We start from the raw sequence: 27,315 nt of genomic DNA on the forward strand, positions 1-27,315 counted from the left end.
CTCCATAACACTACTCTCCATGTTATCCTCATCATCTAGCTGCATGCACTTGGTCCACGTACGGATTTGTTGCGTTGGCCACAGGGTTGGCCATTTTCACTGTGTTAGACTTGCTGCAGTCCCCACATCGAACCTCTCGTTCCCCTTTCCTCGGTGAAGAGCGTTCCCTCTTACTTGATTCAACGATGCAAGGCTCTATTATCCCTTTTTTCAAGGACTAACTTATCCATACCATTCCAAACCAACGTGTAAGCATTCTTTGTTTCAACAAATCTCACAATTTCCTTTCTTTTTGACTTCCCTACTGCCCTATCCACCTTTTGTTGCTCTGCCTCATCACATAATGGTTATTTATTGATAACTCTTTTGGGGCTTACTTCCACCTTGTCTTCTCTTCTCACAATGGTATGCCTGTTCTCCCTAACCAAATAGGTATTCACTTCTTTTGCAGCAATGTCTTTCCTTTGCATTCCTCTTCATATCCCACTATTCCCTTTGTTACCTCTTGTGACCACTATCTACGGTCCGAAGTTTGACCCCCATCCTCCACGGGTTTTTGATCTGAAATAGTAGCATCCAATCCCATCATGCCAACATTCTCCAAATTATTCTGTTCACGAGTGACCAACTGGACTTGATTGGGACACCCTTTAGCTCTATGTCTGTACTTTCCTGCATGAAAATCATATGGCATGTAGCCCGTTATATTCAGCTTATTTATATCTGCCCTCAATGAAGTATTCAGCTTTGAAAGGTTGGCTTAAATCTAGTTTGACACAAATCCTAGAGAAGTTGCCTTTAGCCAAATTAGTTATAGCAGCATCCAACCAAACAAACTTCCCAAGCCAATTCCCAACGCTCCTCATCCGTGACGCATTAACATATTATAGGGGGAACCTGAAAGCCTTACTCATGCAGTCACTAGACATATAGAGGCTTGGAGAGGTTCAAAATCTGGTTCCCATACCTTAATAGTCAAATAATGGTCAAAGATGACCCATGGTCCCCTGTCAAAGCAAACTCCATATCTTTCTTATTCTCAAACCTTACTAAGAAGAAATCATTCTCTATGTCCATAACGAAGATCTTTCCATCATGAGACCATATATTTTCAAGCCTTTTTTTTCATGAAGGTGATCAAGAGTTCCCCCCCATAAGCTTAAATATGAGAGTTTGCTTCCATGGCCTCCACACTTTTTTCTTAAACACGTCCGATAACTTGAAGTTGATTTTCCCATCATTGCGAATCTCCATAGTTATCTATCTCATTTGCTTCCACCGACCATCTTTTGATCCTTGCAATCCATCCTTCATCAATAGATCTTCCTCTTCCTATGGGTTTATCTCCTCCTTAGACATCCATTCACTGTGGTGTCTCATAAGGATCTCTTTAAAGCTTGCTTGTCCCTCCATCCAGTCTTCCTTACTTTGCACCAAAGTCTGCTCATTAGAGAATATGTTAGATGTTAGCTCGGGTTATTGTAGCTGATATAACAATTAGCTAACTGACATGGAAGCTTACCACAAGATGTATAAAAAAAAAGGAATTATTATTGCTCTTTGAGAATATCGAATAATAGAAATCAAATTCAATTTCTTATTTCTTGTTCGTAGAGCCTCAGGCTCTAACATGAAGGTCCTGGATATCCCCACAAGCTTTAACTCTTTAAGTCAGTTATAAGATTAACTCGTGTCAGGACTTAGTCATAGTTAAAACTCATTGCTTTTCCCTCCTCCTCGAAGATATATTTTATGAGAATAACTTAAATTTTTTAAATTGAAATAATTCTTTACAATAATAATGCACAAAGTATAATAAAAGTATTACACTTGAAACTACCAAAAATGACACAAAGCTCTATGCTATGAAGGTGATGGGCATTATCTTGAATATAATATCATTTGAGTAAATTCGACTCGCAAGTTTTATTCAATGGAAAATAAGGGGCAAAATTGTACCAAAAATTAAAATAACAAATAAGGAGCAAACCAAACTAACATGAGCACATGGGCTGGTTTACAAGAGGACAATCGTTAGGGTGTCTACGCTACACAACATATATCACTGACAAATTCCAGACTCTGGAAGTAGATAAAATATAGCAGCTCCTAAATAGGAATATTCAATCCACCTAGGAAGTGACAACTGTCAAAGAAACAAAAATGAAATGTACACCAGCATAGTCTCGTCTAGAGTGTAGACATTTACCATGCATTAACAAACTCATACTGTCAAGAAAATAAATACTCAATTAATCTACAGCTCAAAGAAATAACAATTAAAAAATATATACATCAGAACCAGGTGGTTAAGTTGCTAGCTAGCAATATATCAAAAAATAAAATAAAAAATTTGCTTGCTAGCACATAAAAAATTCTTAATTATGAAGAATGTCTGTAAACTCTTGTTGAGATTTGTAGCATGTTATGACTTTTGAATGCTATAATCTTTTCTCTTAAACTTTATATTATTAAAATAAATAATTTATCTTTTCTGTCAAAGTTGTTTGTTGTTAGTATTATCATGTCTGATGACGTGTCTATTGTATAATTATTGTGTTTGTCGTTATTATTTTTTCTTTGCCTATAAAAGAAAGTTTTAATGTTTGTATGAAGCAGAACAAGTTTGAAAAGAAATAAACTAGTGTTTATGTTCCTCATAAGTTAATATAATATTATTATTATAATTGCTAATCTTTTTAGATGAGAAAGTTAATATGCTTTACATAAAAATATTCATTTTAGATAGAAAAAAAAATCGCGTTCGGCTGCACTTAAGTGGGTCGAACATCAAATTGTAGTGGATTAAAATATCAAATGCCAAATTCACTACATGGAAATTGCTATCATACGCATACTATATCATCCATATTAATTGTATTTTTGTAATGGGTTTACTTCTTGTTTAGGATTTGCTTTTAATGCATAATAGTAAGTAATTTTAACCCTATTGAAACATCATTGAATATTAGCGTAAAGAATTTACCAATATATATATATATATATATATATATATATATATATATATACTTGAGATTTTTTTTTTTTTTTTTTTTTTTGTAATATACTTGAGATTTTTTCGTATATTATATTACTTATTACGATTCGGCATACTTGCCAGATTTTATCATATAGCTTATTTGTTTTGGTACATTGTGTTGTAAAAAAAGGAACTTATATAACGGTAAACATGTTTGTTAATTTTTTTGAGAGATCAAATTAATTATATGGTGAATAAAATTGATTATAAAATAAGTAAATATTTTCAACTTTTTCGGTGAATAGAGTTGATTCCAAGTGAGAAAATTACAATTTTTTTAATTATACTTGTATTTACACTTGAAAAAATACTTCTATTTGACCATCAAAATAAAATTGATTCTTTTAAATTCACTTTAATAACGTAGAATAATTTTTTAAACATTAATTCTTTCAATATTAATTTTTTAAAATTAATTTTACAAAATTGTAAACCAAACGTATATTCGTGGAAAGAACTTATGTTAATGGCCAAGAGTTAACTTCATAAACTCTACAGAAAATCGAGAGGACAAAAAACATGTCCCAAACAAAGTCAGAAGTTGATTGGATTCCAATCGTTCCTTTTCTGTGGGCGTAACACGGAAAGCCCAAACGGTGTTAAAATAATTTGGCATGTGGCTGGCGCTGCTAGAAAGTCCAAACGGTGTGCCACCAATTTCTTAGCATTTCTTATTACCCTTTACGCATTAAATTAAAATAATTTTTTCAAAAGCAATTTAATTTGTTAGATTATATACAAACATATAATAAGAAGTGAAATAAAATATTAAAAGAGATCAAATAAAATAAAATCGTGACATAGTAGAATAAAACTAGAGTAAAAATCCTTCTTAGTCCCTAACAAAAAATACGGTCTCCATTTTTGTCTTTTACAAATTCAAAGTGGACCCATTTAGTTGAAATCGTGGTCCCTCGAAAATTCAAAAAAGATCCATATTAGTCCCTCAAAAGGACTAAAATAGGTCCACCTTAGATTTGTTAAGGACTAACTGACTAATTTATTTTTGTATGAGACTAAAGTGGAGACTGTATTTTTTTGTTTGGGATAAAAATGGTCTTTACTCATAAAACTATTAACTATTGTAATAGTAGGATTTTATATTTCTTATATTCCATGAGAAGCAAAAGAAGTAAATACTTTCTTACTCACTTTTTGATTTTCATGTTAGCTTTTTTTTTTTTTGTAATATGTGAGCTCCATATGACTTTTTGACTATATGGCATAAGAAGATATTTCTCATATATAACATGACAAGTATAAATTCCATAATAATATAAGAAAAAATTTTATGCTTTCGTGGTAAAAACATTTCTCTAGTATACTAATTGGTGGATTTCTTTATTTTTTTTTCTCTATTGTCTTTATCACAAAACTCATTTATTTTTAACCTCAGAGAATAGCTCAGTTGTCAACTGAGTTTTCAAGAGTTTGCTTGAGTTAGGAGTTTAAATCATGTCTCAAACAAATCCTTAAAAAATCTTTGGATTCAGAGAGCGTGCCGCTCTTCTTAAAGTGGGATAGCGAAATTCAATGCCCCACTGTTCCAGTTAGGAATAGCTTCCAAGTACTCGGGTAAAAAAAAAATTATGGTGCAAAAAGCAAAAATATTAAACTCCAATAATAATAGAAAAATGTTATACTTATTATCTTTTGTTTTAATATCCTGTTAAATCTTAACCATTAATTTTTATCAATCCGACGATGATAATTTATTAAAAGTAGATGTTCAAATAAATACAATAGTCGAGAGAAGAGGAGCAACATCTTATCATTACTCAATTTCAAAGCCCTCTTTGTTTCTATATCTCGCCAAGCACTGCTTATTTCAAATCAATTTCCACTGTTTTTTTGTTTTGTCAGCGTTGGTTCGAAATCCAATCTGAACCATAATGCATTGTGCAACCATATCCTCCGCGATTCCCTTTAGTTGCTTCAGCTCCACTTCAACTTCTACTTCTACTTCTCCAACTGCAACATTACTCACTAAACGGAGATTGAAGCCTTGGCCTAAGCCTCAAATTGAAACCAAAATGTTATCTTTTCAGAGAAAAGGATCAGTGAGAGCCACCATTTCAATAGAGAAAGAAACCCCAGAAGCTGAGCGTCCCGAAACATTTCTCAAAGACACCGATGAGGCCCTTTCTTCGTCTTCGGTGAGGGCCCGCTTTGAGAAGATGATAAGGGAAGCTCAAGACAGTGTGTGCGATGCCATTGAGGTTGCTGATGGTGGGGCCAAGTTTAAGGAGGATGTTTGGTCGAGACCCGGTGGTGGCGGTGGCATAAGTAGGGTTCTTCAAGACGGTGCCGTTTGGGAGAAGGCTGGGGTTAATGTCTCTGTTGTTTATGGTGTCATGCCACCTGAAGCTTATCGTGCTGCTAAAGCTGCAGCTGATCACAAACCTGGTCCTGTTCCATTTTTCGCAGCTGGAATCAGCTCTGTCAGTAACCAAATCCCCTTTTTCCCATCAATTCAATTGAACTAGTTAGTTAGACACTTGACTCACTTTTTTTTTTTGTCTTGTTTTTCTATTCAGGTTTTGCATCCCAAGAACCCGTTTGCCCCAACATTACATTTCAATTATCGCTATTTTGAAACTGATGCTCCTCAAGGTAATACTTTATTTCTTTATTTCTTTACACAAAAACTAGGCCAGGCTCATTTGCAAGCTGCTTTTCATATTATACTAGTTTTTTTTTTGTCATATTGCACACATTTGTTCAAGGTTTTTCCTTGCTGTTGTTTGCGACTTGTTTTTTGTGTGTGTGTGTGTGTGTGCTTGAAACGGTTCAATGTTTGGATCGCATCTATAGCAGCTAATCTGATCTAACACATGGTCAAATTATGCCTTTCCAAGCTCGGTTACCTCAGGTTCAAGTTTCTAGATTTTTTTATTTATTTATTTGTCATCAGTTGCTTGTAATAAACTATGGCTGTTTATAATGCCAACTTCCCTTTTGTTTTCGCATTCTAATGGGTTAGTCTCAAAATCTTAAAACTTAACAATTCGAAGATTAATATTATCACTAAGGTATGTTAACATAAGTGCATTTTTTTTTTTTTTTTTTTTTTTTTGCGTTTGTTGCTGTTGATAGTCACGCTGTTGTATTCTACAGATACTCCTGGAGCACCTAGACAGTGGTGGTTTGGCGGGGGAACTGACTTGACACCTGCTTACATTTTTGAGGAGGATGTTAAGCACTTCCATTCTGTATGTCTTGAACACAAAATATTGGTTTCTGACATTTTATGGTTTAGAATCAACAACTGCCTTTTATTTATTTTTTTGGTGAAAGAAAAAAAAAAAAATTTTTTGTTGTTTTAATATGTCGCCTTACCCTACTGTAGTGTCTTGGTCCTTATATGAGTAGTTTTAATATTTTTGTAGTTTCAGGAGGGTTTTCTTGTATTTGGTTTATGTTGCTTGGTTCTTTTATTGAAATGTTAAGCACAGATATTAATTTCTCATGATGTTTCTATAAAAGATTTCTGCAAATGCTTGAGAATTCTGCAATCAAAGTCACTTAAAAATGTTTCTAACTTCCTATATTAGGTAGATTAAACCCCCCAAAAGGTAAACAGTTGATGCTTTCTCAAAAATCTCTTGAAAATTTATTTTGGAAACTTAGCTTGTAGTTGATTGTTACCTTCTAATCCCCGCCAAAAAAAAAAAAAAAACTTAAATATAAAAGAATGAATGAATGTAGGGCACTTGAGAAGTTCTACCAATTGATTTTCAGTTTAAATTGTATCTTTAAAATATTGATATGATATTTTATTTGTTTGAAGGCATTGAAGAGCAAGTCTTTTACTAAGTGTACTTCTATCATGCTTCTATTGTAGATTCAAAAACGTACTTGTGACAAGTTTGATCCTACTTTTTACCCCCGATTCAAGAAATGGTGCGATGACTACTTTTATATCAAGGTAACATTCTTCATCCTTTTTCACATAATGAAGCTTTTTAGTACAGTATTTGGCTGTTGTCTTAGGGCCCATTTGATAAAGCTGGAAACTGAACGAAAAAGAAGTATTAAGCATTAGTGTTTAGTTCATTAACCTTTAAGAAAAGAGTGCACCTGAATTCTTTTGCCTTTCTTTTATCATTACTTTTTGATAGACTTTATGCATGATGAATTGGAGGCTATAAATAAACTTTATACAATGCTGGAAAATGGGTAACAGCGATGTCTGTTGATGATAATGAGATGATGGGAGAGTCAAGAAGATTTGTGATGCTGGGGCAGCAAGTGCAGGAGTGCAGTGGTTTGGTGATAGTGGAATGGAGATGTTAGCGCATGAAGTATATGTGGCTGACAATATGATATAGTCTTCATGAGACTTGGGGTAGTGGTGTGAGAAGTACAATAAGTGACAAAAATCAGAAACATCTATGTTGACTATCTTGAGGCAAACTTGCAACTGTGATTATTATGACGTTTACCTGAGAATTACTATGAATAGATGGGTAATGTCTCAGATCGGTTGATTTTGTGCATGCATTATAGCTGCAAGGTTAATTTGATTTCTAAACTCATAAATTATGCCAATGAAGTTATATGGGGTAGGACCTCGTTGACAATATTGGGCTTACAAATGTGACCTTATTTATCTGTTTATACTCTGTTTTTAGTCTCGTGCTTATCAGTTGTCATGCATAGTGCTCCCATTTTGGAGTGTATCAGTTGAGTTAGTGTAACGTGTAATTAGATGGATCATGGATGCCATCTGTTACGTTAAAGGGATTAGAGTGGATTTAATATAGAGTGTGTGTGTGTGTTTTTTTTTAATTGAATTGGAGTGTACAGCATATGCTTTTGTTGATTGTTTTTCCTTATTTTCCTCGTAATTCTACATTCAGCATCGAGGTGAAAGGAGAGGGCTTGGAGGAATATTTTTTGATGATCTGAATGACTATGATCAGGAGATGCTACTTTCCTTTGCTACTGGTAATTGCTTGCACATATGAATTGATGGTTCTCACTGGAAAGGCATTTAGTTCTTTATATTTCATGCTTGCCTAAACTATGGTTGCTTGCAGAATGTGCAAATTCTGTTGTTCCTGCTTATATACCTATCATCGAGAAAAGGAAGGATTTGCCCTTTACAGATCATCAGAAAGCATGGCAACAGTTACGAAGAGGACGATACGTTGAATTCAATTTGGTACACTTTTTAACTTAGCTCTTAGACAGAAACTGAATAGTTGTTCTCTTTTTCAGATCAGGCTTAAATTTGTATTGTCAAACATTTTTTTGGCTACAGGTGTATGATAGGGGTACAACATTTGGACTAAAAACTGGAGGCAGAATAGAGAGCATTCTTGTTTCTCTCCCACTGACTGCACGATGGGAATATGATCATGTATGATTTTGGAATCTTTTTTATATCGTAAACGAGTTAAATATTAGAAACATCTAATTTTCCATTTATGAAATCGCTACTGAAATGGTGGTATCATTTTGTGTGCAGAAACCTGAAGAAGGAAGCGAAGAATGGAAACTCCTAGATGCGTGCATTAACCCGAAGGAATGGATCTAACTTACCAGTTAATCCCTGCCCCAATTTGTCAGCTTTTTTAATAATAAGAGAGCTTGTTTCTTTTTCGGTGTATATCAAGTGCTCGTTAAGATGAGTCACAACTGTTAGCTTCTACTTGGTAGATTGTAAATCACGTGTCATCTATGTAAAGCGTGAAATGCAGAAAATTACAGATGTCTAGACCGCATCTGTACCTTACCTTCTGTGCCAACCATTATTCTTAAGTACCTATATAACAAAACAAAGGCAGCTTCTTCACTCAACATTCACATTCAATCGCAGTGGTAGTTGCACACCTCTGTCAAGTTATTTAGTAATTCCGCTGAAGGGAATAAAAAGGAAGTATTGACTGAAAAATCAGTAACCACTTTATGTGAGCATCTCTAATTTCCCACATCCATTAACTTTTAGTGAACTCATTCCAACAATACTAAAACATTTCACAAGTAATTATTACAGTTAAAAAACAAAAATAAGTAATGCCAAAACCCCAAAAATTACAAAATGCATTACTCTTGCATTTCCCATTCTCCCATCAATGCATGACATGTATCTTAGTAATGCCAAAACCCCAAAAACAACAGACACAAAAATGGCATATAAAAACTCTCGATCTTGATTTAACATGTTTATCCATCGGAGGGATTCCTATCAGGCCAATCGAGGAACTTGTACCCTTGAAGAGAGGGTGGCAAGTAGCTCTGGGTTGAGGAGGGGTTGTCAGGAGGGTATATGTATCCCTTCCCATACCCAATTTCCTTCATTAATTTGGTTGGTGCATTCCTCAGATGAAGAGGCACCCCCTCATTCTGTCCCACTGATTCTCTTACCGCCTTCTGAGCGGCTTCTATTGCTCGATAAACTGAGACAGACTTAGGAGCCAAGGCCAAGTAAGCAACACACTGTGCAAGAATCACATTGCACTCTGGCATTCCCAAAAAGTGGCAAGCTTGGTAGCAGGAAACAGCCTGAGTAAGAGCTGATGGATCAGCCAAACCAACATCCTCGCTTGCAAACCTTATGAGTCTACGTGCAATGTAAAGAGGCTCTTCACCTCCTTTTAACATTCTTGCCAACCAATAGATTGCTGCATTTGCATCACTTCCCCTCATTGATTTGTGCAGCGCACTGATTAGATTATAATGCTCTTCCCCAGCTTTATCATAAGCAAGGTGCTTACACTGAAGTGCCTCCTTTGCATCATCAAGAGTAACAACAGCAGCAGCAGAGCCAACCTTGTTTTCCTCATTTGTGTTAAGATGATCCATGCCTTGTTCTTCCTTTTGATTAGGCTGCTGAACATGTTGTATCCGTGCAGCAGCAGTAACAGCAGCAATCTCCAAGGCATTCAAGGCCACCCGAGCATCCCCATCACAATTGTTAGCTATAAAATCAACAACATCCTCACTCACATTGACATCAACTTCAAAACCAACGCTTTTCATCAAACCTTTGTCCAAGTCACTAATAGCCCGGTTTATAAGCAAAGCAAGATGGTGGGGCTGAAGAGGGTTAAGTGTAAGGACACGGCAGCGAGACAAGAGAGGAGTAATCAAATGGAAAGAAGGGTTCTCAGTAGTGGCACCAATGAACACAATGCTTCCATCTTCAATGAAGGGTAAGAAAGAGTCCTGTTGAGACTTATTGAACCTGTGAACCTCATCAACAAAGAGAACAGTTGTTTGGTTGGTTTTAACCCTGATTTTTCTAGCTTCATCAACAGCATCCCTCACATCTTTAACGCCACTAGTGACAGCAGATAAGGAGACAAAGCGATAACAAGTTGAAGTTGATGAATTTACAATGGCTTTTGCAATAGTGGTCTTACCAGTTCCAGGTGGACCCCAGAAGAGGATTGAAGGGAGACGATTGCGTTGGATTGCAGAACGAAGAAGGGAATTGGTTGCGAGGAGATGCTCCTGGCCAACGACGTCGTCCAATGTTCTGGGACGCAACCTCTCGTATAAGGGTTCGTGAATGTGAGTGTGTTTCTTGTCTTGAGTCTTGGGACGATTGAAGAAGAAAGAAGAAGACTTTTGTTGTTGTTGTTGTTGAGAATGACAAGTGGATGGTAATGACTTAAGGCGTTTGGATGATGGGGTTGATTCGTCTTGTTCTTGTTCTTGTTCTTGTTGTGATTGGGGTGTGGTTGGGGATTGGGAATGGAAGAAACGATCGAGCTTTGGCTGAAATGAAGAGTTAGTGTTGGGTTTGTGAGTGAGAATCCATTCGGTGGCTTTGACGGTGGATTTGCCGCCGGTAGCAGCCAAGGCTTGTGCGGCCAACTCGTCCGGGAAACCCATGCTTAGAAGCTGTTGCAGCTCCTCCATCTTCCTTTGGGTTTGCCACTACTGATTGATGAAAATGGTGGCGACACTCCCTTTACGATAAAACACTACCCTCTAAATTCTAAAAGTCCTTTTTATTCCCAACGCCTTGATTTCTTCATCTTTTTCGCCTCAACCCTTCTTTATTCTCAAGTCTTAGAGATAGGGATGACAAAAAGCTCCACACTTGCAGGATTTATGGGATTTTACCTATATCCACTTCATAAATAGAGCCCGAGGAGAGGGATGGGTATAAATATACAAATATTGTGAATTTTTCTAAGTGTTCGACGTAAGTTATGTATTTGATTAAAAATAGATATAAGAAATGAAAATCACTGATGATAAAGTGGATAATTTTTTTTTTAATTTGAATTTTAAATATAAAATATTATTTTGTGTTTATTTTTCTTAAAATAACATGATTTTATATTATTTAAAATGATAAATATTTTTTCCTTTTTTTAAACTTTGAAATAAGATAAATTTTTTTTTATTTTTTTTTTTAATTTTGTAAGATTTTATTTTTAATTGAACGATGTCCCTAGAAGAAGTGTGATGGTTACCACTGGTGTGAGCTTGTTTTGAGAGTGAAGTAGTGTCCAAAAGGAGAATGAGCATACCATTTCCAGAACTCTGGATGGGACATTGTTCATCCACTACATTGAGTCAGAACACCCATGACACAAATGAATAGAGGGAAGCATTATTCGGTCCACCCTCCCCTGTCACGTTGCCAAAGGAGATGACGGAGTTAGAAACAGTGACAAAAGTGTCAGTAAGTTTTTTACCTAAATGTCACGCGAATAATATTATTTCTGAACATGCCATGTGTAAAAGTTCGCTGGGCATAGCGAACTCAATGCTGACATGTCGCGTTTTAAGTAGATACTAAATTGACTATACAGGACAGCGAACTTGGTTGAAATACATATTTCGACTAAATTCGTTACCATGTAGCGAACTTGATATTATTATTATTTTTTTTAACTTGTTATTTGTTATTCACTAGAAATGTGACACGTCAGCAAATGAGGTTCGCTAAAGTGCTTAGCGAACTTGTCCATGTAACATATTAAAAAATAATATTGTTCGCGTGACATTTAAATAAAAAACTTAATGAAAAATAGCATTTTGGTTAGTGTTCCACGGAGGAAAGTGTAGAACCAAAGTTTCAAACCTTGACTGTACACTTGTCAGGATGGTCTCGCGTGGGGATTTCCCTTTCAAAGATTTTTTTATTTTTTTTTGAAAAAAAGAAAGAAAGGAAAGATCCAAACACAAAAATTCCTAATTTATATGATTCTATATAAGTCAATATTTAGTGTGTATTATTTTAGTTATATAAGTCATTATTAACTCTCACTTACAGTATTGGTATTACTGATTTACTGTTATGGTGGTATGTTGAATGCTTAAGAAAAAAAAATATCTCGCTTCAAGAGTACCTAAAAATTCTTTCTGTGTAAAAACCACTTGTAAATATTTGTCAACTCCTCGACAAGGTTGTTCGCGCACCGAATTCAATCTAATCTTAAACTTTGGTTGGACTAATTTTTCAGACCAAGTTTTGTGTGTGGGGATGAGGACGATGTCTTCTCCTGTTGTTCCTGTGACCCTATCCGCACCCATACCTTCCTCTGATGCAACCCATCACATCTCAGTTAGCAATCCGAAGGAGAAGTACAAGAACACAACCCTAACAATTCGGTCTCGCCTAAGCCAACTATGCCAACAAGGGCAACCTCACCTTGCTCGGCATCTGTTGGATACTCTTCCTCGCCCTTCCACTGTTGTGTGGAACGCCGTCATCATTGGCTTCATTTGCAACAACCTGCCTCTTGAAGCTCTCCTCTTATACGCTCAGATGAAGTCCATTCCAGGTACCCATTATGATTCTTATACCTTCTCTTCAACCCTTAAGGCCTGTGCTTTAACCCACAACCTTATGGCTGGTAAAGCCCTTCATTCTCACATTATTCGCTGCCAATCCAACCCTAGCCCCAGTAGGATTGTCTATAATTCCCTCTTGAATATGTACTCTTCTTGCTTACCCACCACAATCGCCTCCCATTTCCAGCATGACTATGTCCTCAAAGTGTTCGACGTTATGCGCAAGAGAAATGTTGTCGCTTGGAATACCTTGATTTCTTGGTATGTCAAGACCGAGAGACCCCTTCAAGCACTTATCGCTTTCACCACAATGATGAAGCTCACAATTACGCCAACTGCTGTTACTTTTGTAAATGTCTTCCCCGCTGTATCCAAATTCGGTGATTATAAGATTGCTTCTGTGATTTATGGGTTGCTTCTTAAATTTGGTGCTGAGTATGTAAATGATGTGTTTGCTGTCAGCTCAGCGGTACTTATGTTTGCCGATCTTGGTTTCCTAGATCACGCAAGGTTGGTTTTTGACCAATGTTCCCGGAAAAGCACTGAGGTTTGGAACACTATGATTGGTGGGTATGTTCAAAATAACCGTCCAATTCAAGGAATCGATGTTTTCATTCAGGCCTTGGAATCAGATGAGGCTATTTGCGATGATGTAACTTTTCTGTCTGTTATTACTGCTGTTTCACAGCTACAGCAGATAAAATTGGCCGAGCAGCTACATGCATTTGTTCTAAAGAGTTTGACAGTTTTACCAATTATTATTCTCAATGCAATAATTGTTATGTACTCAAGGTGCAATTATATTGATACATCGTTTAAGGTTTTTGATAAGATGTTCGAAAGGGATTCTGTTTCATGGAATACAATAATTTCTGCCTTTGTACAAAATGGTTTGGATGAGGAAGCACTGATGCTTGTGTGCGAGATGCAGAAGCAAAGGTTTATGATTGATTCTGTGACCGTGACTGCCCTTCTTTCTGCAGCTTCTAACCTTAGGAACTCATATATTGGAAGGCAAACTCATGCGTATCTAATTCGCCATGGGATACAATTTGAGGGAATGGAGAGCTATCTGATAGATATGTATGCAAAATCCAGCTTGATTAGGACTTCTGAATTGTTATTTGAGCAGAACTGCCCAAGTGTTAGAGATCGGGCCACATGGAATGCAATGATTGCTGGTTATACTCAGAATGGGCTCAATGAGAAAGCCATTCTCATTCTTAGAGAGACATTAATGCACAAGGTAATGCCTAATGCAGTGACCTTAGCATCAATTCTCCCAGCTTGTAGTTCAATGGGAAGCATAGCCTTTACTAGACAACTTCATGGATTCTCCATTCGTCATTTCTTGGACCAAAATGTTTATGTCGGAACTGCTTTAGTTGACACGTATTCCAAATCAGGTGCAATCAGTTATGCTGAAAATGTTTTTGTCAGAACACCTGAAAAGAATTCAGTCACATACACCACAATGATGATGAGCTATGGTCAGCATGGGATGGGAAAAAGAGCTCTTACCTTGTATGATACTATGCTGAGATCTTGCATTAAGCCTGACGCAGTTACTTTTGTTGCCATCTTGTCTGCTTGTAGTTATGCCGGTTTGGTTGATGAAGGCCTTCAAATATTTAAGTCTATGGAGAAAGTACATAAAATTAAGCCCTCAATCGAACATTATTGTTGTGTTGCAGACATGTTAGGGAGGGTTGGAAGGGTAGTTGAAGCCTATGAGTTTGTCAATGGATTGGGTGGGGACGGTGATGCAATGGAAATCTGGGGATCTCTTCTTGGGGCTTGTAAAAATCATGGGTACTTTGAATTGGGAAAAGTTATTGCTGAAAAGTTGCTTAATATGGAGACAGGAAAAGGGATGGCAGGATATCATGTTTTGCTCTCAAATATTTATGCAGAGGAAAGAGAGTGGGAAAATGTTGATAGATTGAGAAATCAGATGAAGGAAAAAGGTTTGCAAAAGGAAATGGGATGTAGTTGGGTTGAGATTGCTGGGTTTGTGAACTGCTTTGTATCTAGAGATGAGAAGCACCCTCAAAGTGGTGAGATATATTACATCTTGGACAAGTTGACTATGGACATGAAGGATGTAGGTTATAAGCCCCGTTACGGTTCAAATTTAAATATGATTTTGGAATCTAATGAATGAAATGAATAATTTATGGCAGAATTTTTCAAAGCGAGCTCTGTTTGCTTTATGGTGGGCCGTTGTCAGGAAAGTGAGACAATAGTCACCGGATTGATTATAACTGATAATAGTGTCATGACCGGCATAAGTTTATCCAATATACAAATGACTAGAACTGCTGGTTTGAAACTAATAATTAGGCTGGTCATTCATTTGAAACAGAATATCATTGATGTACAAAACAACCAATTCATGTACAGTATGATTGTGCAGCTGGATAGCGACAAGTTTGATCCTTCTTTTTACCCCCGATTCAAGAAATGTTGTGATGATTACTTTTATATCAAGGTTTATAAATTATAATCCTTCAGCTCAGACTTCTACACATAATGTACCGTTTTAATACAGCATTCGGCTGCAGTCTTAGGGTGTTAGGAGGTCTACTCGTGTGAAGAGAGGTTCTATTCTGTTAGATGGGTATGTAGTGTGAGTGGCACGTGAGGAGTTTAGTGAAGCATGTAAAGTGTACAGTGAGGTGTTGTACAATTAGGAAGTGAGGGATTCCGGATTCGCTGTCAGTGTTAGAAGCTAGTTCATACTTGTGATATAAAAGAACTTTGTAAACCCATTGAAAGAATCATCTGAATAAATCTGAAAACCCATTTTTCGTTCTCTGTTCTTTGTCTCTTAGGGGTAAACCCTAACATAGGGCCTGTCCGATAGAACTGAAACTGAACAATTAAAAGCAAGTACGAAGCATTGAGTTCGTTAAGCTTTATTGAAAGAGTACACACGAACTCTTTTATGTCTGTTATCATGAATTTTGATAAACTTTATACATGATGAACTGGACGCTGCAATAAACATGAAACCGATGGTTGTAAATGGGAAACAGCAACGTTTGTTGTTGAGATGATGGAATGGCAAGAAGATTATTGATGCTGGGACAGCAAGAGCAGGAGTGAAGTGATATGATGATATTGGAGATTTTGTCGCATTAAGAAGCCTATGAGGTTAATAATATGACAGGAGACTTTGGGTTGTGGTGTGAGAAGGAGGTAGAAAGTCAGAGACATCTATCTTGATGCTACCTTTCAACTTTGATTATTATAAAGTCTTATTCCTGAGCATTCCTGTGAATAGATAGGATGAATCTAGTAGTCTGAATTTTTTGTAAACATTGTAACTGCTGTGTTCATTTGATTTCCAAACGCAATGCAAATGTAGCCCAATGGAGGAAGACCTTTTTTGCTACGACATATGGGGTAGGATTGGGACCTTATTGACAACAACTTTGGTCTTGCAAAATGTATCTTTATTAGTTATTGAGTTATATTTCTCTCATTTTTATATGAGAATAGCCAAATTCCTATATATACAAAATACTGATGGATTTTATCTCTATTTTTTTCTCTCCTCTTTCTTATGAATCTCGCTTATAATAGTGTCTCTGCTGGATAATGATTTCCTCAGTTATTATATCTGTTTTAGTCCCTTGCTTAGTTGTCTTGCACGGTGCTTCTATTTAAGAGTACACCAGTTGAGTCAATATCACGTATAATTAGATGGACGCCTTCTGTCACTTTGTATATTCTTACCGCTTATGCAAATATCTATCATTAAATATTCTACATGAATAAAAATATTTACACATCAGTTTTACATGATTTAATGTTATATAATAAAATTAAAAAAAGGCATACATTATTGAGTTTTCTCCTTTCACATGAGATAACATTTCATTCCTACACATACATCGACTTCCGTGTCAAGTTTTTATTTTTGTTTTTACTTTTTTTTAAATTGCTGGTCCCACTTTTTTGTCTCATTAGGAGACAACTCTTCTCTCCTTTTAAAGGAGAAAAGTATTCCCCTACATTATTACATTACAACACATTTTTTTATTTTCAAAACAAGTATAAGCATGACACATTATGCGCATGCTTACAAGGATAAATGCAAACCTGACACATTATATAATGGGCAGATATACTTACTACCAAAAAGGTTTATCATTCTTATAACTAATTTAATCACCGTTAATTTCTGTAAATTTAACAGTTATAATTTATTAAAAATTAATAATTAATTAATAAATATGATACAATAAATATTATTAATTTTCAATAGATAATATCTGTTAGATTGACGAAAATTAACGGTAATTAAATTGATTGTAAAAGTAATAAATATTTTTGGTAATAAGTGAATTTGTTTCCATTATATAATCAATTAAACGTCCCCCCAAAAAAAATGTTATAAACCGGTTTATGGTTAAATAGCGGTCAACTGAAAGCGGTGTTCAGATTAACGGGTCAATAAGGTTTATCTTCATCGGGTTCACAGTCGAATTTTGAGTACCATCGGTAACCTAATTTCATTTTCTAAATGATCCCAGGTTGCAAAAACAGGGAGGAGAAACCGACAGAGAGGGCGAGATGTGTAATGTAATGTAATCATGCAAGGGAGGCTTGGGTGGTTGCCACGTAGCCATGGCATCGCTTCACGATTTTTCTGTTTTTACAAAACCTGTCTGTTCTTTGTAGTTTTGTTGCCCATCTCCCACCCACCGACAATCCCAAATCTGATGAAATTGGCGGTTCTGACATACATTATCATCTTCCTCTGCTTCTTTTTCTCTCAGCTCAATTCAACAATTTATAGTCCTGAGTCCCTTGGAATCTTAACTGATCCATCAAGTTATTTCAGTTGAAAGAGGAGAAGAAAAAAAGAAGAAGATGATGGTGTTGGGGTTAATCCTGTACAGTGTATTGGATTTGGCGGTTGCTGGGGTGTCCTTGATGGTTGGTCTCTGGTTTTTTTCTTTCATCACTTTCGTTCTAAGCTCTGTTGCATTCTTGCACAACTCCAAGTATGTCTCCTGAATTTTGGTACCCACTTGCTTTGTCCCTGCTTTAATTTTGTGATTACTCTTTTAGTTTGTTACGATCGAGCCTCTTCCTTAAGGGGGGTTTAATTTGGTTATTTGTTTGTTTACTTTTCATTTCTCATATGCTGTTCCTTCTTATTTTACGTAATTGGTATCTAGTGAAGTCCGTGGGTTTGACATTTTTTAATCTTCAGCTGTAGTTGAAAAGAATCACTATTCCTTTTAGTTGCTTAGTGTTTGTAAGAATGTTTACTTGACATTGGATCAAAAATAAAATTTAAAAAAATGTTCTGCCTTCTTGAAAACTGTTTGATTCGCACTAAATTTTCGTTCAGTGGTGAAGATACTACATATGAATGGAGAAAGACAATTAGGGAGGGGAATTATTAAAAGAAACTACACCCTAAAGCACTTCCTCTCTGAAATCTAAAATTAGAAAGGTTTAAGTTCAAACTTCTACCTATTCGATAGAACTAAAACTGAACAATTAAAAGGAAGTACGAAGCATTGGGGTTATTAACCTTTAGTAAAAGAGTATACACGAGTTATTTTCTGTCTGTTATCATGAATTTTGACAAACTTTATACATGAACCGGACGCTGTAATAAACACGAATCCAATGATTCTAAATGGGTGACAGCGACTGTTGTTGATGAGATGGAATGGCATGAAGATTATTGATGCAGGGACAGCGAGAGCAGGAGTGAAGTCGTATGATGATATTGAAATTTTGACCCATTAAGAAGTCTATGATGCTAATAATATGACAGGAGACTTTGAGTTGTGGTGTGAGAAGGACAATAAGTTGCAAAAAGTCACAAACATCTATCTTGATGCAAGTTTGTAACTTCCTTGTGATTGTGAATAGCTAGGATGTGTCTAAGAGTCTGAATTTGTTGTAAACATTGTAACAGCTTTGTTCATTTGATTTCCAAATGCAATGCAAATGTATCCAATCCATATGGAGTAGGAGTTGGAACTGATGGACAATATTGGGTTTGGGTTAACAAAATGTACCATTATTAGTTATTATATCTGTTCTAGTCTCTTGCTCGTTAGATGTCTTGCACACTTCTCCTATTTTGGGGTATACTACTTGACTCAATACCATGTGTTATTAGATGGATGCCTTCTGTCACTTGGGATACTCTCATCGCAAAGTGTTAGGATAAAATTACCTTTTAATGATATTATTATTTTGATAGTTTTAATTTTTATCGTGTACTTTAACGGATTGTTGAGTTGATTAATCAAAGGGGGATCCACTTTTTTTTTGGAGATACAATGGAAACTAAAACAAAAACCTAAAAGAAACTGGAGGTCATAACCCCCATTCTATCATTATAGACCAAGGACTCACACCCTTGAGGAGGACTATGAAAAATCTTGACTTGCACATTCTGACTCAAGTGATGCTTCGTAAGCCAATCTGCTACTTTGTTCCCTTCCCGCAGAACATGAAGCACTCTCACAGACCAAGATCTATGAAAAAGCTTCTTAATATCATTAACTAATGGCAATAATGGATGATCTTTATCACATTGTTGAAGCAGTTGCTGCGCAGCTAAGGAATCTCCTTCAAGAATTATTTTCCTATAGCCATTCACCCAAGCCAGATTAAGACCCACGAGCATACCCCAAAGCTCAGCTGTCACAGTATTTCCAGCACCCAATCTCTTATTAAACCCGATCAGCCAAATACCAGAGCTATTTCTAATGACTCCTCCACAAGTAAAGAGACCCTTATACCAGTAGCTCCATCAACATTTAGTTTCACCCATCCCTGAGGGGGAGTACCCCATTTAACCACTCTAGGCCGTAAATAATGCAGCCCACCAATCCTAAGATTCAAATTTGATTCCACCATTCTTTCCACAGAACACCAAATCTGAGACAGCAAAGCATGCGCAGGACTAGTTTTATCTTGGAAAACAAGACTATTCCTATCCTTCCAGATTTGCCAAGCTGAAACACCAAACACCAGAGGCCAATCAAACCGGTTTGAGATACCTGCATTAGAAGAGAGATTAAAAGATAACTAGTTAGTGAGATTAAGAGATACAAAGGTATCCCATTGTATAGGATGAACAAGAGAGCGCCAGATCTGTAACACCCTTGGACAGCTTCTAATAGCATGAAGAATATCTTCCCTGTGTGCCATACATCGAGGGCAAATATCACTCTCAGCCATATTTCAATCCGTTCGCGTAGCATTAGTGAGCAAACTGTTACTCATCATTAACCAGAGGAAGGTCTTGATACGCGGTGACCCATCCCAACTCCAAATTTTCTTCCAATGCTGCCCATGATTAGCTTCATCAGTTGCTGTGATAAGATTATAAGCCGAACGAACTGAGAAACAACCATCCCCAGAATCCTTCCAAATTACTTTATCCTCTTGGTCCACCAAAGTTGGAGCCATGATCCTAGCAATATTATAATTCACTTCACTAGGTAGCAGATGAGTAAAAGCTGCCCAATCCCAAACTCCTTGCTGCGTAACATAATTAGCAACAACCAGTTCCCTATCACCATGATTAAGAGGATAAAGAACCAAATCTTCAAGAGCCCCAAAGCCAAGAACCCAACTATCAGTCCAAAATTTACAATGTTGTCCATTACCCAAAAGGATTGAAGAACCATCTATCACATCCTGCCAAACATTCATAATTCCTCTCCACAGGTTCGAAGACTGCTGAGGCTTATTCATGGTTGGAAGCAAACCATCTTCAATGTTATATTTCGCCCGAAGCACCTTATTCCAGAGATTATCCTTATGAGTCACTAGGCCATGCCTTATTTTCATGAACAAGGCCTTATTCATATCACGCATATTCCTGAACCCTAATCCACCAAAATCCTTTGGCTGACAAACCCGATTCCAAGCAACCAAGATGAGGCTTTCTAGTTACCGGTGATGAACCCCAAATAAACTTCCTCGTAATTCTATCCATATCATCACAAAGAGACACAGGAAGGAAGCTAGTCTGCATTGGATAAATGGGAATAGATGATAAAACTGCTTTTGCCAATGTCACCCTACCAGCTAAGGACAAGGATGATTGGGACCAACTTGATAGCCTGTCTCTCAATCGATCCATAACATAGCTGAAAGTAGATCTACCAACTCTCTGATGATGCAAAGGAAGTCCAAGGTATTTACCCAAATCAGGTGTTATACTAAAACCTATAGCTTCACACACCTCATTAGCTTTAATATGACTAACATTTTTCGAAAAGAAAACTCGACTTTTTTCCTTACTAACCTTCTGCCCAGAGGAGGCACAAAAACAGTCTAGAATATTAGATATGATATTAGCTTGATTCACATCTGCTTCAGCGAACAATAACAGATCATCCGCAAAGAATAAATGAGATATAGGAGGGCATTTTCTATTGAGGTAGATAGGCTTCCAAGCTTTCTGATCCACTGCAAGCTGAATCATATGAGCTAATCTTTCTACACACAAAACAAACAAGTAGGGAGACAACAGATCCCCCTGTCGAAGACCTCTTGAAGGCTTAAACTCTTTAGTAGTAGCTCCATTCCAAAGCACATTCATAGTACAAGTGGACACACAACACATTATTAAGGAGATTATATTCTCAGGCAAAGCAATATCCCTTAAAGTATCTTCTAAAAATTCCCAACTGATTCGGTCATATGCCTTTTCCAAGTCCAGCTTTACTGCCATCCAACCTTTTTTCCCCTTCCTACTTCTCATCGAGTGAATTATTTCTTGGGTGATAATAATATTATCCCTACTATGCCTACCCTTCACAAAACTACACTGATTGGGCAACACAAGATTCGGCATGTGCTCCTTAATCCTGTTAGCAACAAGCTTTGTAATCACCTTATAAGTCACATTACACAGACTTACAGGTCTAAACTGAGTTATCTTCTCTGGGTTATCAACCTTTGGGATTAAACAAATCAAAGTTTGATTAATGTTCCGAACAGAATAAGGCTGTTGGAAAACTTCATTAACCAGATTAATGACCGAATCCCCTACAACATGCCATTGAGATTGAAAGAAAGCAGCATGCAGACCATCTACCCCTGGAGCTTTAAAAGGACCCATACTATCAATCACAGCTTTGATCTCATCCCTACTTGGAGAAACACCCATCCTTTCCAACATAGACATATCAAGTCTTGGAAAAACCCCTTTAATAGGAAAGACTTGCCTTCGAGACTCCTCCTCAGTGTAAAGATTGGTATAAAAATTAACTGTTAAGTCCACAATTTCCTTATCATCTCCAACCCAATCACCAGCATCATTCCTCAACATCTCAATACGATTTCTTCTCCGTCTAGCTGCTGTAATTGAATGGAAAAACTTGTTATTTTTATCTCCAAAGGCTAACCAATTACTCCTTGAGCGTTGGAACCAAGTGAGTTCCTCTCTAAGATAAATAAGATCAAGTTTCTTCCATAATTCCCTTTGCAACTGCTCCAATGGATCATGGCCACACTGATTAAGCTGATTATCAATACCACGAATCCTAGCATGAAGATTAGCCTTCTCACGAGCCTCAGCCTTGAAAATCTCTCTGCCAATCTGAAGCCTGTTGCTGAAATTTATGGCAAGCCACATTCCAATTCAGATTATTATTCCAGCACAATTTAACCACCTCATCAAAGTCACCACTAGTTAGCCAAGCTGCTAAAAACCGGAATAGCTTAACAACATTTTCAGCCCTATAAGGATGCCCATCCCAAAGTAGAATAGGTCGATGATCAGAAGAATAAAATGAAAGATGATTCACCAACCTGTCAGGAAAAGTAATATTCCAAGCCTCATTTGAACACAACCTATCAAGTCTTTCTCTAAGAGACCCCTTCCTTCAAGTAAAATTAGGCCCCTTATGACCAGCATCAAACAACTTACAATCATCCAAGCAATCCTTAAATTCATTCATAACACCCCAACAAGGATCGCCACCCCATGTTTTTTCTGAATAAGTTAAGTAAGAGTTAAAATCACCCATCACTGCCCAGGGTATAGAAGATTGAGGACACAACAGACGAAGATTATCCCACAAAATTCTACGATTCACACGATTCGGGCTCCCATAAATAAACGTCATTTCTTCATTTTTTTTCCTCCAGTTTCCATGATAATTTAGCATGAACATACTGGTGATGATTATCCAAAACCTGCACTCCAACATCCTCATTATTCCACATAAGCCAAATGCCCCCTGAGTAACCTACTGCACTCCTTATATAGTGATTATGAAACCCAATACTCTTTATTACTCGATCAGTTCTTTCACCATTAATCCTAGTCTCAAGAAGAACCAGTAACTTAATACGATACTTTCTAACAATATCACGAAGAAGGGGACAAAGTCCTTTCCTCCCTGCCCCCCTTACATTCCATACACAGACTATCATTAAAAACCAGACAGAATTGGGGCAATAAGATGGTTTGAAACCACCGACCTGAGTTCAGTGTGAACTGTGATGCCACCCAAGGTGACAATTTCCTCTGAAGAAAGCATTCCCTTATGAGATTGTTCATATTGACGCATAAGCTCCAAAGCATCCGGTGGTTTCTTCTCCTTGCTACTTTGGACATCGTGTTGCTGAACATTCTTCATAGGACTCTGCCCTAAGTGATTCTCCACACGGTTTCCATCCGACGACAAGAAAATAACCCCACGGTCGGATTTCATAGGTCTTTGGACAATCATCCAACTCCCAAATGCTTCTCCATCAATCTCCACTCGCTTCCTACACTCTCCAGTAGCATGCTGTGGACCATGTCCCAAATCCTTTGCTTTTTCCCCTGCATTGATATACTTGGACAACTATCTTTCCTATGACCAAATCTTCCACACTTAAAACAAATCATGTGTAATCCCTCATATGCAACTTGACACATACGCCCATAAATATTAAATTTGGACAAAAAAGCTTTTCGCAAATCAACCTCAACACAAATTCTGGCAAATCTTCCCCCTGTGTTATTTCCCCCTCACCTACTTCACAATGCTTAATAGAATTCTGATCAATTTTAAGTGGTTTCCCAAACATACTTCCAATTCTCCAGAGATGCTTAGACGTATATAACTCAATAGGAAGACCAGGTATTCAGATCCATATAGTAAGCTTTTTAACAGAGTCATCAAACGGATCAAAAAACGGTCTCCATCGTTGTACAGTTACATAGTGATCAGCGACCACCCAAGGACCCTCATGCAGTACATGAGTATAATCCTTCTCATTACTGAATCTGACAAAGTAAAAATCATTCTCAAGATCAATGAACTCATGAGCACCAGTTAAACCCCACATCTTCTGAAGTCTAGTTGTAAAGAACTTCGCTCCCAACCTCTTCCCCAGTAATTTAACTATCAGTGTATTTTCCCACTGTTTACAATTCTCCTTGTATTCCTCGGCTGGAAAACTATACGTAGGACAGAAAGGATCATCTTCCCCAATCTCCACTTGCCTCAACTTTGCTTCTAGGTCTTCCTCATCCTTTTCCAGCTTTGATAACCAATCATTCTCCACATTGTCTACTTCTCCCCAATTCCCATTAAACCACATTAAGCTATCCTTATAAGAAATCACCTTCCTCTGTCCAGCTTCTATCTCAGCACCCTCCACCATGGCAACCTCCTTCGTTTTCTTAATACTTCTTTGGAGAAGATCCTCCTCTTCCGTCGTAGAAGCTTGAATATCCATGACAAGAACACCTCCAGCCATTGCTCACTATTTTGAATCTTTGAAGATGAAAATAAAGACCTCTCTTAGATCTTCTAAACTCTGGCTCTTAAGCACTAGATGGTGTATTTAGTAAAAGATAGATTAAAATGTGTAAAAAAAAAAAAGGGGGGGGGGGGGGGATCCACTTCAACAACGCCTCCGTCTTACATCTAAATACATAAATTCTCATAAGGGGTCAGTAATTAATTGTTGCAAGGAGTAAAAATGTAAAATCTTGCAACTTTTTTCCTCTTCAACAGAAATATCTATCATTAAACATTCTCCATGAACACCAATATTTAAACATCAGTTTTCCATGATTTCATTTTAGATAATAATAAAAAACAACATACATTGCAACTTTTTTTTTTTTTTTCAAAACAAGTGTAAGCATGACTTATTATGTTCATGGTTACAACTTACAAGGATAAATTCAAACCTGACTCGTTATATAATCAATTAAACGTTCCAAATGAGAGCTGGAACACCCACCTTCACTTAATGTCTTCTTACTCTTTTCACTCATCTCCTTCACTTTCTTCCTTATCTCTCCATCTTTCTCCAACACACTCCTTATTCCTCTTTCTATCTTCTCTCCACTCAAAACATAGTTACTTCCAGTCCTGAAGTCCACCCGATAATCCACCGCAATTTCCACAGCCATCTTCAGCTCTCGCACCAGTTCAAATGCATTTGTCTGTTGTTCGGCATGGAGCGGCCACGTGGCAATGGGCACACCGAAATATATGCTCTCAAGGGTAGAATTCCAACCGCAATGAGAAACAAACCCTCCTGTGGCTGGATGGGCCAGAACTTGGGCCTGAGGGGCCCATCCAAGTACCCTTCCAATCCCTGCCGTCCGATCTAAGAACCCTTCGGGTAAAACCGCAGCCAAATCGGAAGGAGAGTAATCAGACGGCGATACCATCCTGGAAGTAGAACCCTTTGGTGGGGGTTTCCGTATGGACCACAGGAAGCGGGCCCCACTGCTCTCAAGGGCACGCGCGATCTCTCTTATCTGATCATCATCCAAATAACCCATGCTCCCGAAGCAGAGGAATATTACCGAGGCATGAGGTTGATCATCAAGCCACTTGAGAATTTCAGAGTGAGACTCAGTGACTTGGTCACCCTTAGCCTTAGGGTTTAGTATGGGTCCCACTGGATATATGGGTACACCACTACCAGAAAATGAGTGAACCGCATGGGATTCTAGCTCCTCAAATGAATTTACAATGATACCACTGGCTTCCTTCAGCCCTTTCCCAAAGCGCAAGAAAACTGTCTCCCATTCCTTCTGTAGCACCAAAGAAGGCATAGCCTTCGAAGGAACCGGGTTTACGAAACTCGGAATGGCCAACTCAGTGTCCGATTCCTCCAACTCGCTGATGTCCACGTTGTCTCGTTCCCTGAGAGTGTGAAGATGAAGCATCAGACCAAGAAAAGCAATACCGGAAGTGAAAAACACCAGCGTAGGGACCCCAAACTCTTTGGCTACATCGATCATGGTTGTGCAGAACATGTCAACCACGAACGCGGCGAGTTGCGGTTCCGAGTCGGAGCGAGTGAGGTTGGACACAACTTCTTTAACGTTGGGTTTCTGGTCATCAATGAAGGTGTGCTTGGAGGGACCATCAGAGTTTGTGGGAACGTGACATTCAGGGAGGTTAATAACCTTGACACGTTCATAGGAAGCTAGGGTTTCTGTGTAAGGACCGGTTGTGGTGTCAAATGGTAACTTCATGACCAAGACAGTGACCCAGATACGGTCGTCACGGTTGACGAGAAGCTTCACGAACTCAATGGTGGACACAAGATGACCCACACCAGGGGAAGGAACAAACACAAGTTGGGCATCTTTCTTCATCATGGGCATGGTGGTTACTGGTAGTGGTGAGGGATGGAGTACACTGAAAACTCAGAGACTTTGAAGAGAGCTTGGGAGCAGAATATAATTAATTGAGTAACATTTAATATTACTCAATTATCTATGAAAGAGACACCTCAACGGGGGAGGAAAGACGTATGTGAGTTGCATATAGGATATATTTCTCTCATTTTATATTAGATAAATAATTTTCTTATGACTCACCCTTTTTTTTTTCTCTCTTTCTTAGATGGGTCTCACTTATAATTTTATTTTTACAAACATGAGATAATTACTTTTCTACGACATAACAAAAAATTTTCCCGAGCATAATAATGTGTACGGATCCCCCCGATATGGGACCGGAGATACACGTACACCCATTCAATCTCTTGTGCTTAAATTGTTTTGAGTCCGAGTCAAAAAATTATAAGTGTATTCACTTTTTTTAATTTTATTTAGTTCATATCATAATATATTTAAATTGGAGAAAAGTTCGTTTACAATTTTTTTTACAACTTTTTGTAAATTATATTATATACTTCCGGAAGTACATAGAGTACCCTAGTGTACTTCCGGGAGTACATAGTATAATTTGTAAGAGTTTGTAAACAAAAAATTTGTAAATATAACCTTTCTCATTTAAATTATATTAAATACAGAGCACCTGAATATGCAGTACCAAGAAGAATTATAATTTTATTAAATATTTTTTAATTTTACTAAAAATATTTTTTTTTAAAGTGAAAACGAACACATAATGACATACCCTAATACAACTTACTCAATTCTCTTATAAAAAAATATTTTAAGTTTTAGATAGGGCCAAATTATAAATTGTAGCCCGGGTCAAATTATAATTTTAACCTAAGCCAAATTATAATTAGTTATA

The 27,315-nt window shown here is 37.2% G+C and overlaps 5 protein-coding genes across 6 annotated transcripts; 3 read left to right on the plus strand and 2 right to left on the minus strand.

Annotated features, from left to right (window-relative positions):
* The first annotated feature begins 4,827 nt into the window (after positions 1–4,827).
* Positions 4,828–8,840, plus strand: LOC133290083 (oxygen-dependent coproporphyrinogen-III oxidase, chloroplastic). Its single transcript, XM_061488142.1, has 8 exons — positions 4,828–5,481; positions 5,578–5,653; positions 6,158–6,252; positions 6,885–6,968; positions 7,903–7,990; positions 8,083–8,207; positions 8,307–8,405; positions 8,514–8,840. The coding sequence occupies exons 1-8, from the start codon at positions 4,933–4,935 to the stop codon at positions 8,580–8,582; spliced, it is 1,185 nt and encodes a 394-aa protein (XP_061344126.1). The 5' UTR covers positions 4,828–4,932; the 3' UTR covers positions 8,583–8,840.
* Positions 8,841–9,074: 234 nt separating this feature from the next.
* On the minus strand, positions 9,075–11,114 carry LOC133290101 (uncharacterized). 2 transcript variants are annotated; one of them, XM_061488164.1, is made up of 2 exons: positions 9,902–11,114; positions 9,075–9,826 (listed from the first exon to the last, which is right to left on the minus strand). In XM_061488164.1, exons 1-2 carry the CDS (start codon positions 10,910–10,912, stop codon positions 9,212–9,214), a joined length of 1,626 nt encoding a protein of 541 aa, XP_061344148.1. In that variant the 5' UTR covers positions 10,913–11,114; the 3' UTR covers positions 9,075–9,211. The 2 variants fall into 2 exon arrangements, with proteins under 2 accessions (XP_061344148.1, XP_061344147.1); XM_061488163.1 differs by having other exon boundaries at positions 9,075–11,114.
* Positions 11,115–12,478: 1,364 nt separating this feature from the next.
* Positions 12,479–16,206, plus strand: LOC133290090 (pentatricopeptide repeat-containing protein At3g22150, chloroplastic). The gene has a single exon (XM_061488148.1). The coding sequence runs from the start codon at positions 12,492–12,494 to the stop codon at positions 14,964–14,966; it is 2,475 nt and encodes an 824-aa protein (XP_061344132.1). The 5' UTR covers positions 12,479–12,491; the 3' UTR covers positions 14,967–16,206.
* Positions 16,207–17,269: 1,063 nt separating this feature from the next.
* LOC133290108 (uncharacterized) lies at positions 17,270–18,911 on the plus strand. The gene has a single exon (XM_061488173.1). It carries the CDS (start codon positions 17,684–17,686, stop codon positions 17,828–17,830), a length of 147 nt encoding a protein of 48 aa, XP_061344157.1. The 5' UTR covers positions 17,270–17,683; the 3' UTR covers positions 17,831–18,911.
* Positions 18,912–24,706: 5,795 nt separating this feature from the next.
* On the minus strand, positions 24,707–26,705 carry LOC133290092 (UDP-glucose flavonoid 3-O-glucosyltransferase 6-like). The gene has a single exon (XM_061488151.1). It carries the CDS (start codon positions 26,430–26,432, stop codon positions 24,990–24,992), a length of 1,443 nt encoding a protein of 480 aa, XP_061344135.1. The 5' UTR covers positions 26,433–26,705; the 3' UTR covers positions 24,707–24,989.
* Positions 26,706–27,315: the final 610 nt, after the last annotated feature.

This window comes from Gastrolobium bilobum, unplaced genomic scaffold, assembly GCF_033153095.1.
Source record: "Gastrolobium bilobum isolate Gb01-03AN ecotype WA unplaced genomic scaffold, APGP_CSIRO_Gbil_v1 utg7782, whole genome shotgun sequence".
NCBI lineage: Eukaryota > Viridiplantae > Streptophyta > Magnoliopsida > Fabales > Fabaceae > Gastrolobium > Gastrolobium bilobum.

Bases quoted from the DNA above. Each gene is read 5' to 3' on its own strand.
- LOC133290101 (XM_061488163.1), bottom strand. From the start codon at position 10,912: ATGGAGGAGCTGCAACAGCTTCTAAGCATGGGTTTCCCGGACGAGTTG.
- LOC133290090 (XM_061488148.1), top strand. From the start codon at position 12,492: ATGAGGACGATGTCTTCTCCTGTTGTTCCTGTGACCCTATCCGCACCC.
- LOC133290083 (XM_061488142.1), top strand. From the start codon at position 4,933: ATGCATTGTGCAACCATATCCTCCGCGATTCCCTTTAGTTGCTTCAGC. The intron at 5,654-6,157 runs GTAATACTTTAT...TGTATTCTACAG, and splicing joins TGAAACTGATGCTCCTCAAG to ATACTCCTGGAGCACCTAGA. The intron at 8,208-8,306 runs GTACACTTTTTA...TTTTGGCTACAG, and splicing joins GATACGTTGAATTCAATTTG to GTGTATGATAGGGGTACAAC.
- LOC133290108 (XM_061488173.1), top strand. From the start codon at position 17,684: ATGATGGTGTTGGGGTTAATCCTGTACAGTGTATTGGATTTGGCGGTT.
- LOC133290092 (XM_061488151.1), bottom strand. From the start codon at position 26,432: ATGCCCATGATGAAGAAAGATGCCCAACTTGTGTTTGTTCCTTCCCCT.